The 20,764-nt window shown below is 33.9% G+C and overlaps 1 protein-coding gene and 1 long non-coding RNA gene across 2 annotated transcripts; both read left to right on the top strand.

Annotated features, from left to right (window-relative positions):
• The first annotated feature begins 3,639 nt into the window (after positions 1-3,639).
• Positions 3,640-18,659, top strand: LOC143446470 (calcium/calmodulin-dependent protein kinase type IV-like). The gene is made up of 10 exons (XM_076946115.1): positions 3,640-3,766; positions 5,077-5,155; positions 5,246-5,308; positions 5,972-6,054; positions 11,571-11,643; positions 13,364-13,450; positions 13,789-13,940; positions 15,388-15,514; positions 17,754-17,906; positions 18,220-18,659. Exons 1-10 carry the CDS (start codon positions 3,678-3,680, stop codon positions 18,286-18,288), a joined length of 975 nt encoding a protein of 324 aa, XP_076802230.1. The 5' UTR covers positions 3,640-3,677; the 3' UTR covers positions 18,289-18,659.
• Positions 6,064-11,564, top strand: LOC143446473 (uncharacterized). Its single transcript, XR_013113934.1, has 2 exons — positions 6,064-8,421; positions 8,657-11,564. It is a non-coding gene; the product is annotated as an uncharacterized LOC143446473 (long non-coding RNA).
• Positions 18,660-20,764: the final 2,105 nt, after the last annotated feature.

The following is a 20,764-nucleotide window of genomic DNA, read 5'->3' as shown; positions in this document are numbered from 1 at the left end:
TATTTTGAGCATCTGTTGAACTTTTTTAATGTAGAAATGTCAAGAAAATTGCAACCGATTAACGTCGCATATGTTTTGGCCTGAAGAAACCTTCACTGGGAGCATAGTTGTTGCAAACGATGCATTTTTGCAGCATATTTTAAACAAAAAGTACTAGTTCCGACAAAGTGCCGCACTACTTTTTTAAAAATAGTACTGAATACCGGAAACTTCGGTATATTTTTTGCCAAATACCGGTACCGACGGTACTTTCAAAGTATCGATAGCCCACCTCTGGTACTTAGGTAGGTTGTTGTGCAGCATTCACCGCCCTATCCGCTAGATAGCGGCAGGACAACACATTTATTTGTCCAAAGAATCACAGCGTTTTTTTTAATTTACTCGCTGTTCGCATTTCGAATGAGTCATATTTTAGACAAGAAGGCACATTCGAGGAATTCACCAAAACCCTGTAATGAAATGATTGTTTATCGTTCCTTAGCATGTAAGGACGATCACTTCAATTACAATGTTTGTCTGTAGAATTGCTTAATGTCCTCGAAGTGAAATGAGTCTCAGGTCGTTGTTTCGCTTCTCTTAATCTTAGAATCAATTGTACACCTCGACAACTGTATAATCTGGTTATATTGAAGTTTCATTGAACGAATAAATCAAGATAGAACATTGTGACAGCAACAGCACAAAGACATGTTGCGGCGTTGAACGTAGAAACCAAAAAGACTGAATGAATCAAAATGCACGCACAGGGGAAGCAGTCGATTACGTCACGCAGTGTTATGCTTCACTGATTCCATAGATGAGAATTCTATGTAGTACACAATTTTATATTATATTAAGTGATATATTTATCACAACCCTATAGGGAGAGTGGCATTACTGTGCGGATCTACAGTAGATGCCACAATTCCATAAAATTTTACAGTGCCCCTTTAATAGTTTAAGCAATGCCTTTATAATACTACAATACTATAATAATAGTATTATAAAGGCATTGGTTTAAGCAGGGCACTGTTGATTTTATGGCCTACTCAAGCGTGAAGTTGTGTTGTTGCTAGCAGCAACCGTTTCACCCCCTCATCAGACGCTTTGTTGGTTATAGTCTGGTACAGTATCACAAACTTTATTCTCGGAGTGAGGAAAGTTTTTGCTTGACTTAAACTCGGCTGTGATTCCTTATCTTTCGAGCCCGGTTACCGAGCGTGTCTTTTGTGCAAGTTCTGATAGAAACACATTTTTTATTTGTTTTGTATTTTGTCTTGTTTGTACGATGCGCCGCATTTTTCCGGCGCAAAAAGTTGGCTTGGTTTTCCTGGCACAGAATTGCCGTTTTACCCTATATTCAGTATTATAAGTAACCTATTACGTTGGCGTGACGCAAATTTTGGTATTACAATTCTTGGCACGTTTATCCAACGAAAAGCAAACTTTCCCGTTAGCCTATCCAGTATGCCCAGGCCGGACTACAGAGTATGACCGTTTTCAGTAAGACCTTGTCTATAGTCTACTAAATAACTAAAAATGACATATGCGTATACGCAAAAATGCTCAGACGCTGAGTAAGTGAGCACTTTGGTACACAAGTAGGCTCGTAGTATCGTAGGCTACACAGTTTGACTTATTCAATCTTGAAATCAATTACAAATTCTGTGTAAAGTTCTAAGTTCTGTCCAAGTAGTAAGTGTAATTAAGTAGTAGCCTAATTAAGTCATTACACACCTTAAGGTGCGTAAGTGTGCCACTGAAGCTCATGGGAAAGAGTATTGAGCAGTGTTGTGAACTCGAAAGAACTCGGTTATTTTGCCGAACTTGAACTTGCTGTTAGAACGTTTGGTACACATTACGTTATTACAAAACCTAGTTTTTGGTATATGTTATGCACGCCAAACATCGATACCTATCTTTTAATCTGTATGCATTCACTATATAAACGCAATTGAAATGTGTGTGATATCTGCACTCGGCTCCTGGTCCACATTGCCGTTTTCCAAAACCGAGCAATAGCAGATTGTAATGTTACATAATAACCATCTTTATGGTAACTAACTATTGCTTCGACCTTAAGTCGACTGTGGAAAGCATGGCAGTGACACTGCTAAACAGTTAAAGTGATATCAACACAGCGCAAAGCCCAGGAGAAATATTGCTTTCACGTCTCATGTAAAAGTATATCACACACTACGTCAATAAAGTTGCGATAAGCAAGTAAGTTTGGGAAAGTTTTTGTCAAAAGATAAGTCCAATTAATAACAACTACAATAAATAACCTTTATTTACATTTCAACTTGCCTTTAACATAAAACAAAACAAAAAGACAATTTTTTCTGGTAACTACCATTTAAAGGAAGCACAAATTTTGCAAAATTGGAACTCAATATTAAGAAATTACTTGAGATATAAACCTGCAGAACTACCTGCAATATGCAGATATAAACCTGCATATTGTAGACTTAGCCTTAATCAATGTATATGCTTAAAAGACACACTAGGGATTGTCAGTTAATTTCGCTAGACAATATAAAGGCTTAGTTTGCATTTGAAGAATATTTTTGCACCATAACAAGTATTGTTTTTGAACAAGAAGCACTCGTTGTGCAAGCTCAGGAGTCGAACTGGTGTTTGATAGAAAAACTTAAACCACGTTTTAGGAAAAGATTGTGAGCTTAAATTTCAGACACGTTTTTAATCCCGTTTTGTCATTGTTATAAACAGAGCTGGGCACGAGCTTGTGTCATTTAAGCATATCCTTTTTTATTAGCAACAATCTTAAGAGCGACGCTTTTATTTCAAACTAGGAACGGAAACATGAGCGCGCTCTTTTTTAAGGTTTTCTACTTATCGCTTTTTTGCACAAAAAATACTTCAACCACACAAAATGGATACAAATGATTAGATTAAAAATAAAATTTTGAGTTTCTGAGCTTCTTTAAAACTATAATTTATGTAGTGAACAAAGCTGGGCAACGCTCATTTAAAAAGAGCTTAACTTACTCTCACGCTTGTAGAAGAAAAATTGAACACCGCTTCAACTCACGTTCTTGAATAAAAAATTGAGCTCTTCAGTTCACACACTGCTGTAGTGTGAATGCTAGGGTTGTTCAGACTTTGGAAAAGTTTGAAAATTTATGCACTTGGTGGTTTTTCCCATTCTTATGACCAAAAAAAAAAGGTTCTGTAAAAACATTTGTTAACAAAAATAATTCTTTATAGTTGCTCATCGCCCTCAAAGTTTTCATACAAAATTTGGTCAAATAGGATTCCCATTGCATAGATCGAATGAAGTAAACACAGTTTATCTATAACTTTATGTAAATTTTACACTAAAAGAAGTCAAATTGTGCACTTTTTTATAATACTTAAAACAAGAATTGTTAAACACAATATTTGTAATACACTAAATTGATTATTTTAGCTTTCTAGACATCTTTTATGGTTGACAAACATAAAACTTGCTACCATTTAGATATTTTTACATCGTTTTCTAGTTTTGCTTGTCTAATATTGATCTTTTCTGTTTAATAACATTTCAATATGTTTTTCTATTGGCTCTGAAAAATTATCTGACAGTAATCTGGAACTTGTGTTTGTAGGGATAATGTTGTATAATATAATCTATCATGTATACTTGTATTTTATTGTCGCAGAAAACACATTGCAATTTATAGGTGAACATTTTTAAAATGATTGCTGATCCATCTACATTTTCATTTGGTTGTGCAACTAAGGGGCCTATTGAAAATGTCTATGAATTTCTGGAAGAAATTGGACGGTAACTGAGTTCTTAAACATGGATACATGTTTTTTTTTTATCAGATGTGCTTCGCTACAATAACTTGCTTATCCAAGTAATTATTAAGATATCGTCCATTTTGAACAGATCCACATTTAGTGAACCTATGTTGGACAACTGTTTTGTATATACTTACAATCAGTTTGCATATGTATTCGAATTTGTCAAAAATGTTTGTTTAATTTGATTATAATAGTATGCTATATTCTTTATTTAGTGCTGTTTGTCAGCTTACTTCAAACACTCACCAGTATTATTTGATGCTGTTCACTGATACTAAAAATAGGGTTAGTATTCAAAAGGTTTGAACCTTTGCTACTCATAAACTATGGGATAGTTAAGTCAATCACCGATCTTAGTCCATTGAAAAGTTTGTCCAGTTCTATCCAATGGATTTGCGAAGTGAATAATAGCGTAAAGTACATGGAAGCAGGGGCGGATTAACGAAATGAATCAACTTGGGAATTTAGAAGTATAGAGCGACCCTAGCCTAAACCAAATTTGCATCAATTTTTTTTCATGATTACGTATGTGATTAAGTCAGAAACAAAACATGTGTATATGAAAAACAGTTTGTTTATTGCAAAAGAAAAGTTTCCAAATTTCAATACTGGTTTATGCTAGTTCATCTGTATCCCCATATTTATATTTCACTCGAAATACAAGCCAAAACATCATGCTCAACACACAGAAAAAATTGAGGCCAAATGCTCATCGCTTAGCTGTCTCCTTAAACATTTCTTTACGCTAGCCTAGCTACTCCAATTTGCTGAAAGTTCTGAAAGTACAGATACTGAAACAGCCAAAATGGCCAAAACCGCTTCAAACGACCTCCAGCTTTTTCAGTTTGAAAATATATAGCTTATCTTTACCAATAAGTACAGCTATTGTTGTTTAAGGTAAATGATTGTGAAATATGAAATATATATTTATCTCGAAACGGTTTTACAAACTTAGTAATTTTGACCTTCTAATATTGGAACAACGGCATTTGCACACAGATCTTAAGTTTTTCATACTGATACAGCATGGTTGTTTGTAGTTTTCCAAAGTGACTCTTTCATTGAACAAGTTTGCCCACCCCTGGCCTATAACTTGCGTGAACTACATCTATTGTAATAAAAAATTTTGTGTTTTAATTTTTGGGTAGAAATTAATCCCAATATTTAAGTTTTAAGGCTATTGAAGGTATTGCTAACATTTTAAATGTTTATTTAAACCACCACTATTGTGCAAAAATAATAAGGTTAAAATAGTTTTGTTTATTGTTATCTTTTTGTTGTATTCAGAGGAGCTAGTTCAGTTGTCAGGCATGCCATAAAAAAAGGAACTAAAGAACAGTTTGCTGTCAAGATAATTGAAAAATCAGTATGTATACTATTTGGTCTTTTAAGTATGCTGTTATTGCTCTGGCAATATTATTGTTTCTTATGTGTCAGATTATTGCCAATTTTACAGGAGCAAAATAAAGTTATACAAAGGGAAATTGGAATACTTCTAACATTGTCTCATCCAAATATTGTAAGTATAACCCACAAGGTTGTATTGTGCAGGTAAATACAGTTTAATAGATCATGTCATAGATCATCATCAATAGTGTTGTAAAAAGTTCTCTTTCTTTTCCCGCCGTTCCTTCCTTTGCTCTATTTTTCTTTCTTTCGCCTCAAGCACTGTGTATTTCCTTGTTTTCACTGACAACAGATGTTTCGCTTTAACACCATGATTACTTTGAACATAAATACTGTAAAACAATGGACCTAATTATGTGTATTTATAACAATGGACAATATTATATGATTTAGACAAATAGACAAATATTTTATCATCGTATCGCCACTTTACTGTATCATTGTTTCTTTCAATCATTAGTTTTTTTTAACTATAGCACGTTGCAAATTTTCTAGACATCTGATCGAGATAAAATAACTTTGGTGTATGTCCATTGTTTTACAGTATTTACGTCCTTAAAGTACCGCATGGTGTTCAAGCGAAACATCTGCGTTCAGTAAAAACAAAGAAATACATAGCGCATGAGAAGGATAAAGGAAACAAACAATAAGTGCAAAAAAAGGAACGAGGAGTGAAAAAAATCAAAAATTTTGTACCAATACCACAATCGAAAAAGCCTACCGATATCACTGGTAATTGATTAGCAGCAAATAATGGTTAGTTTTTTTGGTGTAGGTGAAACTTCGTGATATCTTTGAAGATGAAGGTTATATTTACTTGGTTCTGGAATTTGTAAGTGGGGGAGAATTATTTGATAGGTATGGTAAGTTAAGTTTAGAAGTTTGGTATCCATTATATTGTGGGTTATAAAATTTTTCATAATAAAAAGTTATAAAAACTTTTTTGTATTAATGCTATTTACCAAGTTTTTTTTTTACTGCAATGATCATTGCTTAAGTTGGCAAAGTTGTTCAACAGCAAATACCATGTACTATAATAGCATTAAGCTTACTCTGTGAAATGAAGTTTTTTTTACATACTATTACTCGATAACCGATCACTGAAGTTCACAAATGACTGTACATACTTTGTAAGTTCGGGTTTCTAATTGAATCTTAAAACTTGTGAATTACACTCCTAGGCATTTGAACTTCTTTACCTGCTTCAGTGTTATTTTGCACAATTGCAGTGAGCACTAAGCAGAGTACGGCACGTCAGTTTTATTTTCATCGCAGAGTAACTGCAAACTGTAGCCAAACAATCGAGTGCAAGTTGAAGATCAGGTTCAAAAGAAGCCAGTAGAAATACGTGATCTGCTACCTTTTCTTAACCTGTGTGTAATGTGATGTTTCTGTGACAGGGCTCATTAAATTCCTAAACTATTTTCTCCATCTGCTAAGGATATCTTTCTCTTTGCTTTTCTCCCTGTTGGTTTTAATAGACTTTGTAGCAGATACCTTCTGCCTAAAACTTGAACGTTCTCTATTCACCCATGTAACACATGATGCAGTATGACTGGTGTTCTCAAGCATATTCAGGATTTTTTTGTTTTGGATTACTTTTAGTCTGACCTCTTCCTCCAGTCTAGCTTGAAAGTTTATCGAAGCACTCGAGACCCTCTGCCATCACAAAGCAGTAGTCCATAGAGAAGACACCTTAGCTATTACATACTTACATAAGTAGGCAGTACCGAATTACTGTACCGTGGTACTCTTTTCGTACTGATACCAGTACCATCAATCTCTGTACCGAATTACTTTTTTCAAGAAATTTCTATCGGGCCCGGTACTCGGTACTTTTCACGTGATAATTTCCAAATTTTAACTAGGATGTTTTCAAAAATACTTATTAATTAATCCTTCATACCTATTTTACCATTTTTGATTTTTTAAATCTAGAAATGTCAAGTAAAATTGCAAACGATTAACGTCACATATGTTTTGACCTGGAGTAACCTTTACCGGGACATAATTGTGACAAACATTGCATTTGTAGCAGCATCTTTTACACAAAAAGTACCGAGTACCGACAAAGTATCGAACTACTTTTTAAAAATAGTACCGACTACCGAAACCGTCAGTAGATTTTTTGCCAAGTACCGTTACCGACAGTACTTTCAAAGTACCGACTGCCCACCTCTGCATACATATTATCTGTATCAATTTTTGTTTATTTTTATTAATTATGCTATAATGTAACATATTATGTCATCATTTTGTGTAGGACAGCTGAAGCAATGTGAGTTCCCTATATCCTATTAATGACATGTACCATGAAATGTTGTGATGTGATATTCAACAAGCTTGTCCCTGCTATCGTGCTGCCACCACCTTGGCCACAGAAACCGGAATCCAATCATTGGGATGGGGTTCCGTTACACCATGTAATAAGCAGACAAACCATGACCCACGTTTCAGGTTTTAATTAACCTAAAATGAAACATACATCTAAACAAACAAACAGAGAATTAACGGTAATTATAGTATGCATTAGTTAAACATGCATCTGCTGATAAAATCAAATCTGTAGAGAGGAGAGCACAGTGAACTAATGGCCACGTAACAGTTTAGCAATTTCACAACGATAGAGTGCTACACAAATACCTTACATATAGATATAATATAACAAAGATATTTAACACTCGTTATACAACATTCACCTCCTCTAATACCTATGCTAAGTATTTTCAAAAAGTTGGTGGTAGCCGTATGGGTGAAGAACGGTGCAGATGGAAATTGTGAACTGCATGGTTTAGTTTGTGGTGTAAAATTCGTAGCAGGATGCTGCTGAGGCTGATTTGTTTCGCCGTTCATGACAGGAAGAGTATTTGAGTGTTTGGGTTCCTCCCATTTGTGACGCTATTTGATTCTTCATTGGCAGTCTTAGGGTGATCGGCGTAAACGTTTGGTGGCAGAGAAGTATTGCCATTATCTGATTCCTGGTTTGACTGATTCGTATCTTCAAATGTCTCTTTTCCAGCCGTCAGATGCTAAATGTTCGATGGGGACCATGGCTTCTCTTCAATTGCAAAACCGAACAAAGGCAAGATTTTTGATTTGTTTCTATCAAGACTACTTGCCGACTGCGAGTCCATACTCACTGCTGGCAGCATGTTGTTTTAACAGACATGGCCTAGAATCAAGTAACCAAGACGATAGCGATTGTCCTGCCATGGAGCGTCTTAGGTAGTGAAATAACCTCTTATGAGTTGTCACAAATGTACTGTACATAACAAAGAAATAATTGAATGCAAAGATTCTAAGATGACAGATTTCTATTGCGATATGTGAAAATTTGGCAACTTCAGCACAATTTCAATACCTTTCTAAATAATGGAATTATAACATTCGCACTGACGGTTTCCTTGAAGATTGTAGATTGAAATACAGAAATACTAGTGGAAATACCGTTGTTTTGTAGAAATTATTGTTTTGGTATTCTGACATGAACACCATCCCTCGGTTAGGTAGACCGAAGATAAAAAAACAGCTGGCTTAGACAGTTCACCACCGTTTTAGCCGTCAAGTTACTGCAAGTGAAGCAAAAAGGAAGTGTGAGTATTCGTCAATAATGGTAAGTAAGTACCTGATTCTTGAAAAAAACTTGTGCTAACTGGCATGAAGCAGTTATTTTCCTAACATCTTCAACAGAATACAATAAGTTCTTACTTCTAATCAAATAAACCATTCTTGACACCCCCGGATAATACAGGGAATTATGCAATTATACCAAGATGCTCAGCTTCTGATCCAGAGAAGTCTCCAGCTCTCCATGAAAATTTGAGGAAGTTCGGAACCAGTGGCACCACTCTTTCGATGCATTCCTTGAATTAGTATTATATCAAGTCGTTCATGTCTCAGCACTTTGTCTACCACAGATATTTGAGTTTATTAAATTGTAATAATCAGACAAACCATGACCCACGTTTCACGTAGTAATTCACTTAAAAGGAATCATGCATCTAAACAAACAAAATAGTTAACCGTAATTATAATACGTGTTAATTCGACACACATCTGCTGATATTTTCGAATCGGCAAAGGGGAAAGCACAGTTGGCTAATGGCCACATAACAGTTTAGTAATTTCACAACGATAGAATTTTACTCAAACATCTTACTTGTTAAAATAATATAACAAAGATATAACACTCATAATAAAATACACCATCCAGGTGAACTAATCCAAATCAACTTAGTGTTTGCTGTTTTTACCATGTCACAAAGTCTATCTTTAGAGATCCTTTTTTATCAGCTTATTTTTAGTTGACACACTGCCTCAGTATCCAACTTTTTTAGCTTAATTTCTTACATATTTTTATGTCTGTCTGTATTGTTATGTAATTTTTTTCTTTTCAACTTGTTTATTTTATGTTGGGTTTAGTGGCTGTGCTAACCATTATTCCTTTTTGTAATTTGGTTACTTTATTCTTGCACGTTTTAACCCATTGGGCTTTTCTTCTTTTTCATGCTTATTATATGCTGATGAAATTATTATTTTATCATGGTATAATGGTTAGCATTTTATTTTTCGTACCCACCAGATAATGGGGAAAATTAATGATACAATACAATATCCATAATTGCATATCAATAAAATGGTACAAAATTGGTTGGTAGTTTTTGATTTTGTCATTATTTCAAAATTTTAAACTATTGATTATTTGCGTTGGTTATGTTGCTGTTATCAATCAGAAATCTTTGTGTTCCAAATGAAAGGTGACAAGAATTAAATTTTTTTTTTTCTCCGGAAATGCTATTGTGTTTTTAAGAATAGCTGTTTATTGTTGGGCTGAATGAGGACAAAGGTACTGCCACAGAAGGTTTTCTTTTGTGACTAAGTCTTAACAACATCTATGTTTAAAAACATTTTCAAACTTAGTAACTTATGATTGCTTTTGTGTTACCTACCTTTTCAACATCTCTTTTTTGTAACGTCGGGATATTTCTTTGGCCTGAAAGTTTAGTTTTTTGACCACCACAATACTTGTAAAAAGTTTGAATTTTACAGATACTGGCGAGTCCAGTATTACCGCTTGTAAATTTTTAATTAATTATTTGATAGCATTAGATTGACATTGTTTAGAACGCTGCTTATTTTTTCGTAGGGCTACCACCTCTGCATTTTGTACAAAATTACATTAAGAGAAATTTATACAGTTAATTCTAAAATTGTGCAACTCATCTACTAAATTTAGGTTTGTAGTTGTTTTTGACACAGTTTTGCAATTATTTTTGCATAATTTGTTAATTTACATTGCAATGGTGTCACTTAGGTTATATGCAAATATTGAGAGATGTTTACAACTGAATTGTTTTTCATTGTTTACCGGGGTTCTTGAAAAGTCTAAAAAAATCTCAATCCTTGTTTTGGTTTTCGGAATAATTTTTTTTAAATTTACTAAATTCACTCAAGCTTTGCTTTGAAACTGCTTAGCTATGACCTTGCAATACTTGTCCTAAAACGTTAATGCCCAGTGGTTAACTTGTAATTTTACTATGGCATTTCAGTAACTTTGTGTATTGTTTGTGAGATTGTACAGGGTGGTCCAAATCTTTGCACACACAGCCCATGGACAAATTTTGTTCTGCCCGCGAACACTTTTAGTACACCGTATTTTCCAGTGCAAAATAAGCAGTTTGTTAAAATACAACGACGTTTTATTTAAATGCATTACATTAGCCCACAGCCCTAGATAAGTTACACATCATTAAATTTCAAGTCAATATGTGATTATTATGGATCAACAATGCTTTTTTATGGTTAACATCACAAATATTGTGTGACGACACACACATTCAATAATTTTTGCTCTTTGTTGCAGACACAGTCCAAACGAGTAGGAAGTATCAAGAAGTGCGTTATTAGTCGTGCGGCAAAACATTAAGTTGATTAGATCAGTAAACTCAATCTTTTACATACATACATGTAGACTGCCTGTTTCTGAAAACAGGAAATACAAAACTTTCTAAAACGGCATAAAAATGCAATTATAAAGTTACTCTTTTGTTATCCGGTTAACGTTTTATAAAAAAAATTTATATGGATATTGGATAACTAAAATTTCCTCATTTAATTAGTCAACTGATATTTGATTAGTCGAACCTTTCTCCATTCCTACTCTTGATTTATTTGGAAAGCTTTATTGCTAGGAATATATGTTGTTTGGGTTAAATACAAACTACTGCCGTATTGACTACTCCTTTTGAAAGAAATAGATACTAGTATAAATATGGTAGAGTATGTCTGGCATACCCATCCGAAGTCACTACTAGTGAGAGCAATTTAAGGATATAATTTATAAAAGTTTCTAAAAAATCTTTCTTTCCACATAGAATTGTGAAATGTGGCTACTATTGTGAAAGACATGCAGCTCGAGCTATACGTGACATTTTGGAAGCTGTAGTGGTAAGTAACAGTAACTGGTGTTCTATTACATTATTTAATCTATTGTTAATTGCGATAATGTCATATCTTGTACTAAATCATTTGTTGATCATACATAGTTCTATTGCCTGATAACAGGTGGTCAAAATTGTTTTAGCAGAAATACGGGAATAACTTAAAAGCATTTTTACGTCACCTGGTGGATTCATTGTATGATATACAGTAATTTGGTTACTGATACTGAAATCACGTAAAATACTACAGTATATAGTAGTTGATCAACTACTTTTAACGTTCCGTTCTTTCTATTATGGATTGATATTATAGTACAAACTTTCGGTATCTTCGGTACTTTTCGAAAAAAATACCTAATTCTTGTACCGAATTACTTTTTTCAAGAAATTCCAGTCGGTCTTGGTATTCGGTAAGTTTCAAATGATTATGTCAAGGTTTTGAGAAGAACGTTTTTCCAAAATTAATTTTACTTAAACCTTGTAACTTTTAGCGTTTGCTGTTCTTTTTTAATCTACAAATGTCTATCAACACTGCCAGGAGCGAGGTCACACATGTTTTGACCTAGAGTTTAAGGTGTACCTTGGGCCGAATTGTGACAAAAATAGAACTTGCAGCGACATCCTTTATACAAAAAGTACCAGTACAGAATGTAGACAAAGTACTGAACTACCTTTTAAAAACAGTACTGGATGCCGGTACCGTCGATACATATTTAGCCAACTACTGGTACTGTTACTGACAGTACTTTCAAAGTACAGACTGCACATCTCTGCTGATTTGGTATGAAGTGTTAGCATCACAGCAAGGATTTTTGTTTTATTAGCAAAACTGATAAATTTTGATGTCAAAAGATGTTTGCATAATTGATGTGATTGTGTCGTCGCACGGTAACGCCGTCGCGAAAGGAAATGCATGTGATGGTTAGACAGTCGTCGAATGCAAACTGAATGTGTAAAGAATCAAATCCGCAGGTGACACCGGATGCGCTATGTGATACAAGGATGTGGCCAACAAAGCTTATGGTACAATTGAAAAGTCAAAGCCAACAATAATTTAGCCAACTTTCAAATTTTTCATCAGGTAACCCGCTAGCCCTGGGCTATTCCACTTTTTACCACATCATATACATAGGCTATGCGACCTAAATTAAGATCCTTTTATTTGGCTATTTGCGTACTCAGTAAAAGCTTCATTCGGTATATCTCATGTCTTTATTGTCTTCATAACTATCATCCAGACATGACCAATGTACAGTACTGACATGTCAGGTGAATTAACCAGTCACAAGGCTTCCTTGAGTCACATGTTGTGTTGCAAATGCAGTACAGCCACCTGTAGACATGTGGTGATGTGAATCTAGTGCTATTGCTTGCACATGTGTTGGCCTGCATGAAGTTGAGACTTTAGATTTTAGCTACGTTCGAGTCAAGGCTAAATATTTTAACTTACTTAAACTTCTGTATTTAGTTTTCAGTTCTAGTAATGGCAACTAAGAGAAGATATAAACCCAAATACTTAAATTACGGATTTCTGAAATTTTAGATCACCCATGAATTTCTTATGTAAATATAATGTTCCATTGTATCATAAAATCTTAGTTATAAGGCAATTAGTCTGAACACATAGAATTTTCAAACACTTTTAATTTAGTTTATTATTATGACTGCATAAATATTACATTTTTATATCAAAATAATTTGTTATAAACTTAAATACTTTGTATTAGTATCTTCATTCAAAAAATGTGGTGCATAGAGATTTGAAACCAGAAAACCTGCTTTATTCTGATGACTCTGAAACCTCTACATTAAAGGTTTGTTATGCGTTAAAAGACATACATCAATATATAGCAGTATCGCTGTGGACTAGGGTAGATGTGTGTGTCAGATACACTTGTACCCCATTCTTATAGAATGATTTTTGGTATGATAGAAGCCAAAACATCTCACTCTTCAGATGAAAATTTATTTTTATTAATTACAATAACTTTTTTATGCAAACATTTCAACATTTTTTCTTTGGTAACATGTTATTGGGTATTGGTAACTGTAGAAGGTTTAGAGAAACAATGTTGCGGTAATTTTTTTTTCTAAGTGTTGTTGACTGACTTGTTTCAGATGAGATGTTTAGATTATTACCTTGATTTGTTAGGTAGCAGATTTTGGCCTGTCAAAAGTAAATGAAAAAGGAGCAATGAAAACCATTTGTGGAACTCCTGGATATGCTGCTCCAGAGGTCTTACTTGGAAAGAAATATTCGACATCCGTAGATATTTGGGCCATAGGAGTTATTGCATATATTTTGTAAGCCTTGGTGAAATTTTGCTATAATAATATACCTCTTATTACCATATATTAAATGATGAAACAGTACCACCTCCTTTTTATATTTCATTGTCAGGGGCAGAAGTTTAGAATTATTTTATTTGTTTTATATGTTTCATGTTACAGGGTGAAGGCAGGAAAAACTTTCAATTCTTCTTTTGCAACATTTTTTTAACATTTTTAGTAATTAGTATGCTGTAACTTTCACCATTTTTAAAACTAGTTACGCAATGTCCATACAGATACATCATATAGTGGAATGATGGATTTGGCTGATAAGACTGAAGGTGCCTGTGCACCAGTTGCAATTGTGTCACTGCCATATGTATATTTGCAATTTACACTGGTACAAATATGTAACACTTGTTGCAATCTAGATTAGCATTTTTTATATTGATTTCGCATATTTGTTTCTAATTTGCCTTGTTGGAGCCGGATACCGAAGTAAAAGGTAAAATGTATGGAAAAAAATCTGTTCTTAGCAGTTTTATTTCAGATAATGGGGATTCCAATTTTCCAAACTTGCTTTATGGTATAACAAGACATTATTAGGAATCATCAGAATTTTGTATAACGTATTTTCCGTATTGTTAGTATCATAATTAAAAAATCCTGGCTAGATAATGTAGCAAGCGCTAATTCACAACCAAGTCCTTTACTCTGAAATAACATTTTTCTTTGTCACGACCAACATCAGTTTAACTTCTGGTTTGTATTTTTAGTGTGTGGAAAATTGACATTGATCCTTTGTCATTTATAGATTATTGCCACTAAAGGATTTTGTTTGGGTATATGTTTTTCAACCAAAAAACAAAGAGATACTTTTGAGAAAGAATTTTCCTCCACGTTGATGTCAGCCTGGCTTTTGAAGCATGCTTTATGTGCTTTGAGTTACTGGTGATCATCACAACGGTTTTTGCATCATTTTGTGGAGATAAAGAAAAGCTGTGTATTCAACAATAGTGTATAGCTCTTGATTATCATACTTAGGATGCGTATCTGTAATGAGCTCTAAAATTTTTGACTAATTCCAAGTAGCTATACTGTATTAAAAAGACCACATGAAAAATAACTATCACTGTAAGTAGGTCATGTAGCTTATTTCGGAAAATAGCAGGTGAGGTTATTTAGAACTGGATTAGAAGGTAGATAAAAAAACCACAACTTTGAAGTAGTGGCAGCCAAAAGTTACATTTTTATTGACCTATAAGTTTTGCAACATAATATTATAAAATAGCTTTTTAATATGAGTCAAATTTTATTTTCGTTTTTTAAGATCTATTAACGTGAGGTTCCATAACCTTTCCAAAAGTATACCAGGGGTTGCATGACACCAAAAAATAAGAGCAATGATCTAACGTACACATTACTGTAGATACTATTGCTGCAAAATTAAAGAATTTTTTTGTATTTTTATTTTTTCTAGGCTTTGTGGGTTTGAACCTTTCTATGATGAAAATGGAGACCAGGCAATGTATAGGAAAATTCTGAGGGGTGAATATGACTTTGCTTCTCCTTTTTGGGATCATATTTCTGATAATGCAAAAGACTTGGTAAACAAGTTTAATAGTTATTTAAATATTATTTAGGATTAAATTAATGTCTTCAGATAATTCCATAACAATCATTTCAAAGTTTTGGCTTATACTTAACTGCTTGCCTTCAAACGAATTTATATAATTTGTGATCTAAATAAATAAATTACTTTCTGTTAGTAGGTTATAGTTTATTTTTCTTAAAGATGCCAGTAACGAAAATTCCCTTCAAACTCTGCATACTGAAGCATAATGATTCATTACTTCAGCACTAGCTCAACAGTAACTTCTTATCAGTAGCCTATTTTTTTGATTTTTTCTGCACATAATTAGTGGTCATTACATCCGGTAAAGCCAGTGTAAGAAGAAGAAAACCAACCAAACAAAAGATCCCCAAATGAAAGAAACATTTTGGTAAACTAACATGCTGTTTGACTTGTGAACTGATGTTTTGCACTTGCATGATATTATGTTTGTCAGTCAAAATCAAAGATTTGCCAGCAGCCTTTGAAAGTCTGTCCATTAGCGTAAAAATCATTTAGATACTTGTGTATCAGTTCTGTACATTCTGACATTATATGTCAAGAATTCAGTTAAAGGTATAAATTGATCATTTTTTTTGTTTGAAACAATTTTTAGTTGGGAAAATTGAAAAACCCTTTTTATCTTAATCTTTGAAATTTTTTATATCCTGTTTGTTTTTCAAAATATCAAAACGGGTTTATTTTAAAACTATACCACCGTTACCAAGAATCAACCTTTGTTTCGGAGTTGTTGTTGGTTTTCTTTCAATTTGAACCATTTAAAGTTCGAGGTAGGTGATCTACCTGGGATACACCAGTAGCTAATGCTTTCATCTCAGACCTATCCTAAAGCTAATGGACACAGCATTATTAATCAGTCTTATAAAGCCATGACTTGGTGATTCTATAGTTTTTAATAGGAAATTGATGCATTTCATTTTATTAATAAGGCAGACTATAAGAGAAAGTGGTGAGATCTCTTACACCAGAAGACACCAGACAGATACTTAACCACCCATTTTTATTGCATGACGTATACTAAGACAACTTTTTATCGAAAATAATTTTCCTCCATTTCGTTTAACCCACTACTGAAAGTAAATGAAATGCCAGAACAAGATACGTAGTTGTCCTGAAAAAAATTTCTTTGTCTTTAAACTGTGTGGGGTGTCGTTTACAAACTGATTGCAATTTTAGGGTACTTGTTATAATGACAGAGAGAAAAGTGAATGAAGTTAATATTCTTGTTAATGTTTTAGAGCTCAGTAAAATTCTTGACAATTTTAGCTTGTAGCGAACCGTGTAGATGGTGACATGTCAGACTAAATGATTTTGGGCTAAAGATAACCTGCACTGATCAATGGGATTTTTGATATGCTGCATTTTACTTGACATTAGGTGACTATCCGACTATCTTGTTATAGTGGTTTCATCGTTTTTATATTTAACTAACAGTATCTTCTTAATTGAATTACACGATCAATATATATAGTATGTGTTGTATTTTTGAGTTTCAACACAAAAGAGGATAACCAAGAGCGGTACAGCGTCGATGCAGAAAATTAATACAGAAGATAGACATGTAGAATGTTGTGAGAACATATCTAACCTTCTTATATACCTGCAATTAGAATAAGCAAAAGGAATATAAAACGCTCCGATGCACACAAGCGTTCCAAGACATTTACATAGCAAATGATTACACAATAAATCAAGCCCTGAGCATAACAGCACGATACATGGTTTGTATATGATAAAAATTTAAAAAATTAAGATAATTAAAATCAAGTCTAAAATCTAGTCAAGTCTAGCAAAGCTTGCTTTCAACAAGCTATTCTTGATCGGTGATGGTTAGCTTCTTATGAAAAATACTGGTAACCTATATCACACAATGTTTAATGAATTTCGTCTGGCACCAAGTTATGGTACAGCTACCACGTCTGGAGTCACACTACTTTCGGCGAGAGTTTGGACTTCAACCGACCACTCCAAAAATGTTGGTCTGCATGCATTTTTGCTTTTATCTCTGGTGTTTGGCATTTCAGCCTTTTTTGTGGGGAAAAATTTCAAAAAATGTTTCTTTTTTGAAAATTTCATAGCATTCGATTTGCAATTAAAATTTAAAAAATTTACCGAAGTGTCACCTTTTTCCCCTGCTTATTATGTATGCTTATTTGGTAATTTTTTTGTGGTGTTCCAAAGCATTTTTTCCGTGAAATGTTATTAAAATATAGGTTCGAAAAATGCTTGTATTAGACCCAGCTAAGCGACTTACTGCAAAACAAGCACTGAATCATCCTTGGATTACGGGTAAAGCTGCCAATTTCGTCCATATGGACAAAACAGTTGAAAAGATGAAAGCATTCAATGCAAGACGAAAACTGAAAGTATGTCTGTTAATGCTACACATAATTTGAAATTTAACTTTGATTTTTTGCATGTATTGATATTAATGATCCTGTTTCTCAACAATATTTGAACATCAAATTTTTTTTATTGGAAAATTTCCATTTTTAGATAGCTTTTTACAGTTAGAAATAAGATTGTTGTCTAAAAACAGCATAAGAAACCTCAAAACCTTTTCAAGGTGAAAATAAAAGTGCATAGAAGTATTTAACATTCTCTGTTTGATTTCAACTGAACTCTGTGATCCAGAAGAGCAGCATTCGCCATACATAATCTCACCTGTGGTGTTTTTAGGCAATTATCCAAGCAGTGTCAGCTTCTACTGCTATGGGAACTGAAGTGCTTTCGTCAAGAACTCCCTAAACAATATATGGAACCATAGTTTCGTACATAGCAATGACTTCATTTTTCGACGGTTGACCTCTGTCTGTATTATTTCAATTGAAGAGAGTACTTACTTGTTCGTGAATTACCAATATTGTAGATTGACATTTTAAAGTATTTTGCTAAAAAGTCTAAATGTCTTTACTATCAGAACTTATTTAGTTAAAATCACCCATTGAAACCATTTCTTTTTCTTTCTAAATCGCTAAAATACACACTAAATTGTGGCATTTTTTTACTTTACTTTACTTAATTGGTCAAGGGATAATTCTACTTTCGTTATTGAGTTGTAGTTTTGGGATCTTTTGTATGTGAGTGTTTGTATCAAAATAGATTTGATTTTTATAGTGCTTTTGTTGTATGCCGTGTATAGTGTAAAGGTAAAATGGCTAAAGCTAAATGTGTGCTGTTTTTCATTTTGGACGGATCACTCTGGATTGTAATCCTGATACTAGTGTGATTTGCAAGCAAGGAAAGACTGACGACGTAACAAGTTGGCAACAACAATGACAGCTACAGTTGGCTACAGTTACATAGATAAAATGAAACATTTGTTTCTTACCAACAATTTATTTGAAAAAAAGGTAGTTTTGGCCGCTCGTATTATTGGAGGTAAAAAGTTTCTCATTAATTTTGGAACTAGTTACACCTGAAAAATAGTGCTATTGCGGATACGTTTAATAATAATTAATCACGTTTCACCATAACTGCTTAAAACAATCAAAAGGCTTGAATTTTAGATGTGGTATAAAACATTTCTGGCGAATCGATCAGCTATTTTGAATTTTATATGCATATGTGTTAGACTGATTATGGGAAAGTAATGAAACCTGGGACAGCAGGAGGCTCTCTACCAGAGCCAGATTGAACTGGTGGGGAGCTTGTTGTAAAAATGTCTGCAGTCTGTCTCAAGTCAAATTAATTTAAATAATTCGTTATCTTATAGTGCTAGATGACTTTGTTTGTAATTATATGAAGTTTAAACTGATGTATTGGTAAATAAATAGGGTGTCAAACCGGAACTGAATCTTTAAATCGGTTTGAGCGGATGTTTTGTGGAATAGCGCAATGAAAGACATTGCGCTATAGGCTACATATATATATTAGTTTTTAAGCTCTTCCTGATCCACAATTGCGGCTAATTGGGTATTATTTTATTGGCAAAAAACATGTGCCGAAGCACAGGCATAACTTGACGCGGAGAGACGTCTCAAAAGAGCGTCTGTATGCCTCCTTGTCTGAGTGACGACTCACTCGAAAAGCGAACAGGGATTAAACCAAAACACAATAATTTTTGGTCAAATAAACGTGGTGTCTTGCCGCTATCTATCGGACGGGGTGGTGAACGCTACAGTGAAAACGAAACCAATACCTTAAATTCGTCTGGACCCAAATCAAATGTGAACCATTAAAGACTACGAGAAAAAAAAACGAACCGGAGTTGAATCTTTCTCAATTGTATCCACTTTATCGTTACAATAATTTCATGCAATAGTTATAGAAAACGTGTTTATTTTCCTTATTTCTAAATGTGGAAAACCTTTACCCACTCATGATGAAATTCCTTGAGCTAACGAATTGCTGCTTAGGCAGTGTAGTTGAAGAAGTTAAAAAATGATTAGTTGAATAAAGTCATTTGAACCCGGAGCAAATCGTATATATTATTAAGCTTGCTGAACCTAAACCCGGAGTGGAATGTAGCCTATGTGTGCATCCGATACAAACCTGGACCGGGAAAATAAAATTTTGTAAAACCTAAACCGAAGTTGAACCGTTTTCCAATGCGGCTCGAATCCCTATAAATAATACTGCAGACATCTTTAACAGTCCCGAATATATACAGTCCCAGTGATTAGAAGCTGGAAATATACCAGAATAATATAAAGAATATGAATATACTGTAGCGGCCGGGCCACCTCATTGGACAAGTTTAGTTTATTTTTTCATTTAATTTAAATTTCTTCGTTGACTACCTTCCTTTCTAAGCGCTTGCGTCTTTAATCTTTGTTGTTTTATATACATATGTAAGAGAGTTTCTTGTTTTCTTAAAAGATTAATAAGGTTAAATTCGTTCACACCGCATTGGATGTTGTGCTTTGATGATTATTGTGTTGTGTATTTTTCCTCATTAACAGTACAGAGGGAAACTTAAGATGCTAACCGTTGTAGTTAGAGGCAGGGATTCAAATATTTTAAGATTCGGTTCTCTCACTAGCAGCATGCTATATTGACCCGGGACCGATATACACATAGACCTATAGCCTACATACGCATGTTAGCAACAGGTTCGCTGGGGTCATTAAAATTCCAAGAACCGGTGCGAACTGGTTGAATCCCACCATTGGTTATAGCACAATAAAACACATGCTCACGAACAATTAACGAGCAGGAAAAAGTGGAAAAGCTCAAGGGCTTAAAACATGCAAGATAGCAATAATAAAATTGTGCTATAAGA

The sequence above is a fragment of the Clavelina lepadiformis genome, chromosome 2 (assembly GCF_947623445.1).
Source record: "Clavelina lepadiformis chromosome 2, kaClaLepa1.1, whole genome shotgun sequence".
Taxonomy (NCBI): domain Eukaryota; kingdom Metazoa; phylum Chordata; class Ascidiacea; order Aplousobranchia; family Clavelinidae; genus Clavelina; species Clavelina lepadiformis.
The sequence above is the reverse complement of the archived record's forward strand: the minus strand, read 5'-3'. Positions and strand labels throughout refer to the sequence as shown.

Coding starts and splice junctions, on each gene's coding strand:
- LOC143446470 (XM_076946115.1), top strand. CDS start 3,678: ATGATTGCTGATCCATCTACATTTTCATTTGGTTGTGCAACTAAGGGG. Junction 3,767..5,076: donor TTTCTGGAAGAAATTGGACG/GTAACTGAGTTC, acceptor TGTTGTATTCAG/AGGAGCTAGTTCAGTTGTCA. Junction 5,156..5,245: donor TCAAGATAATTGAAAAATCA/GTATGTATACTA, acceptor CCAATTTTACAG/GAGCAAAATAAAGTTATACA.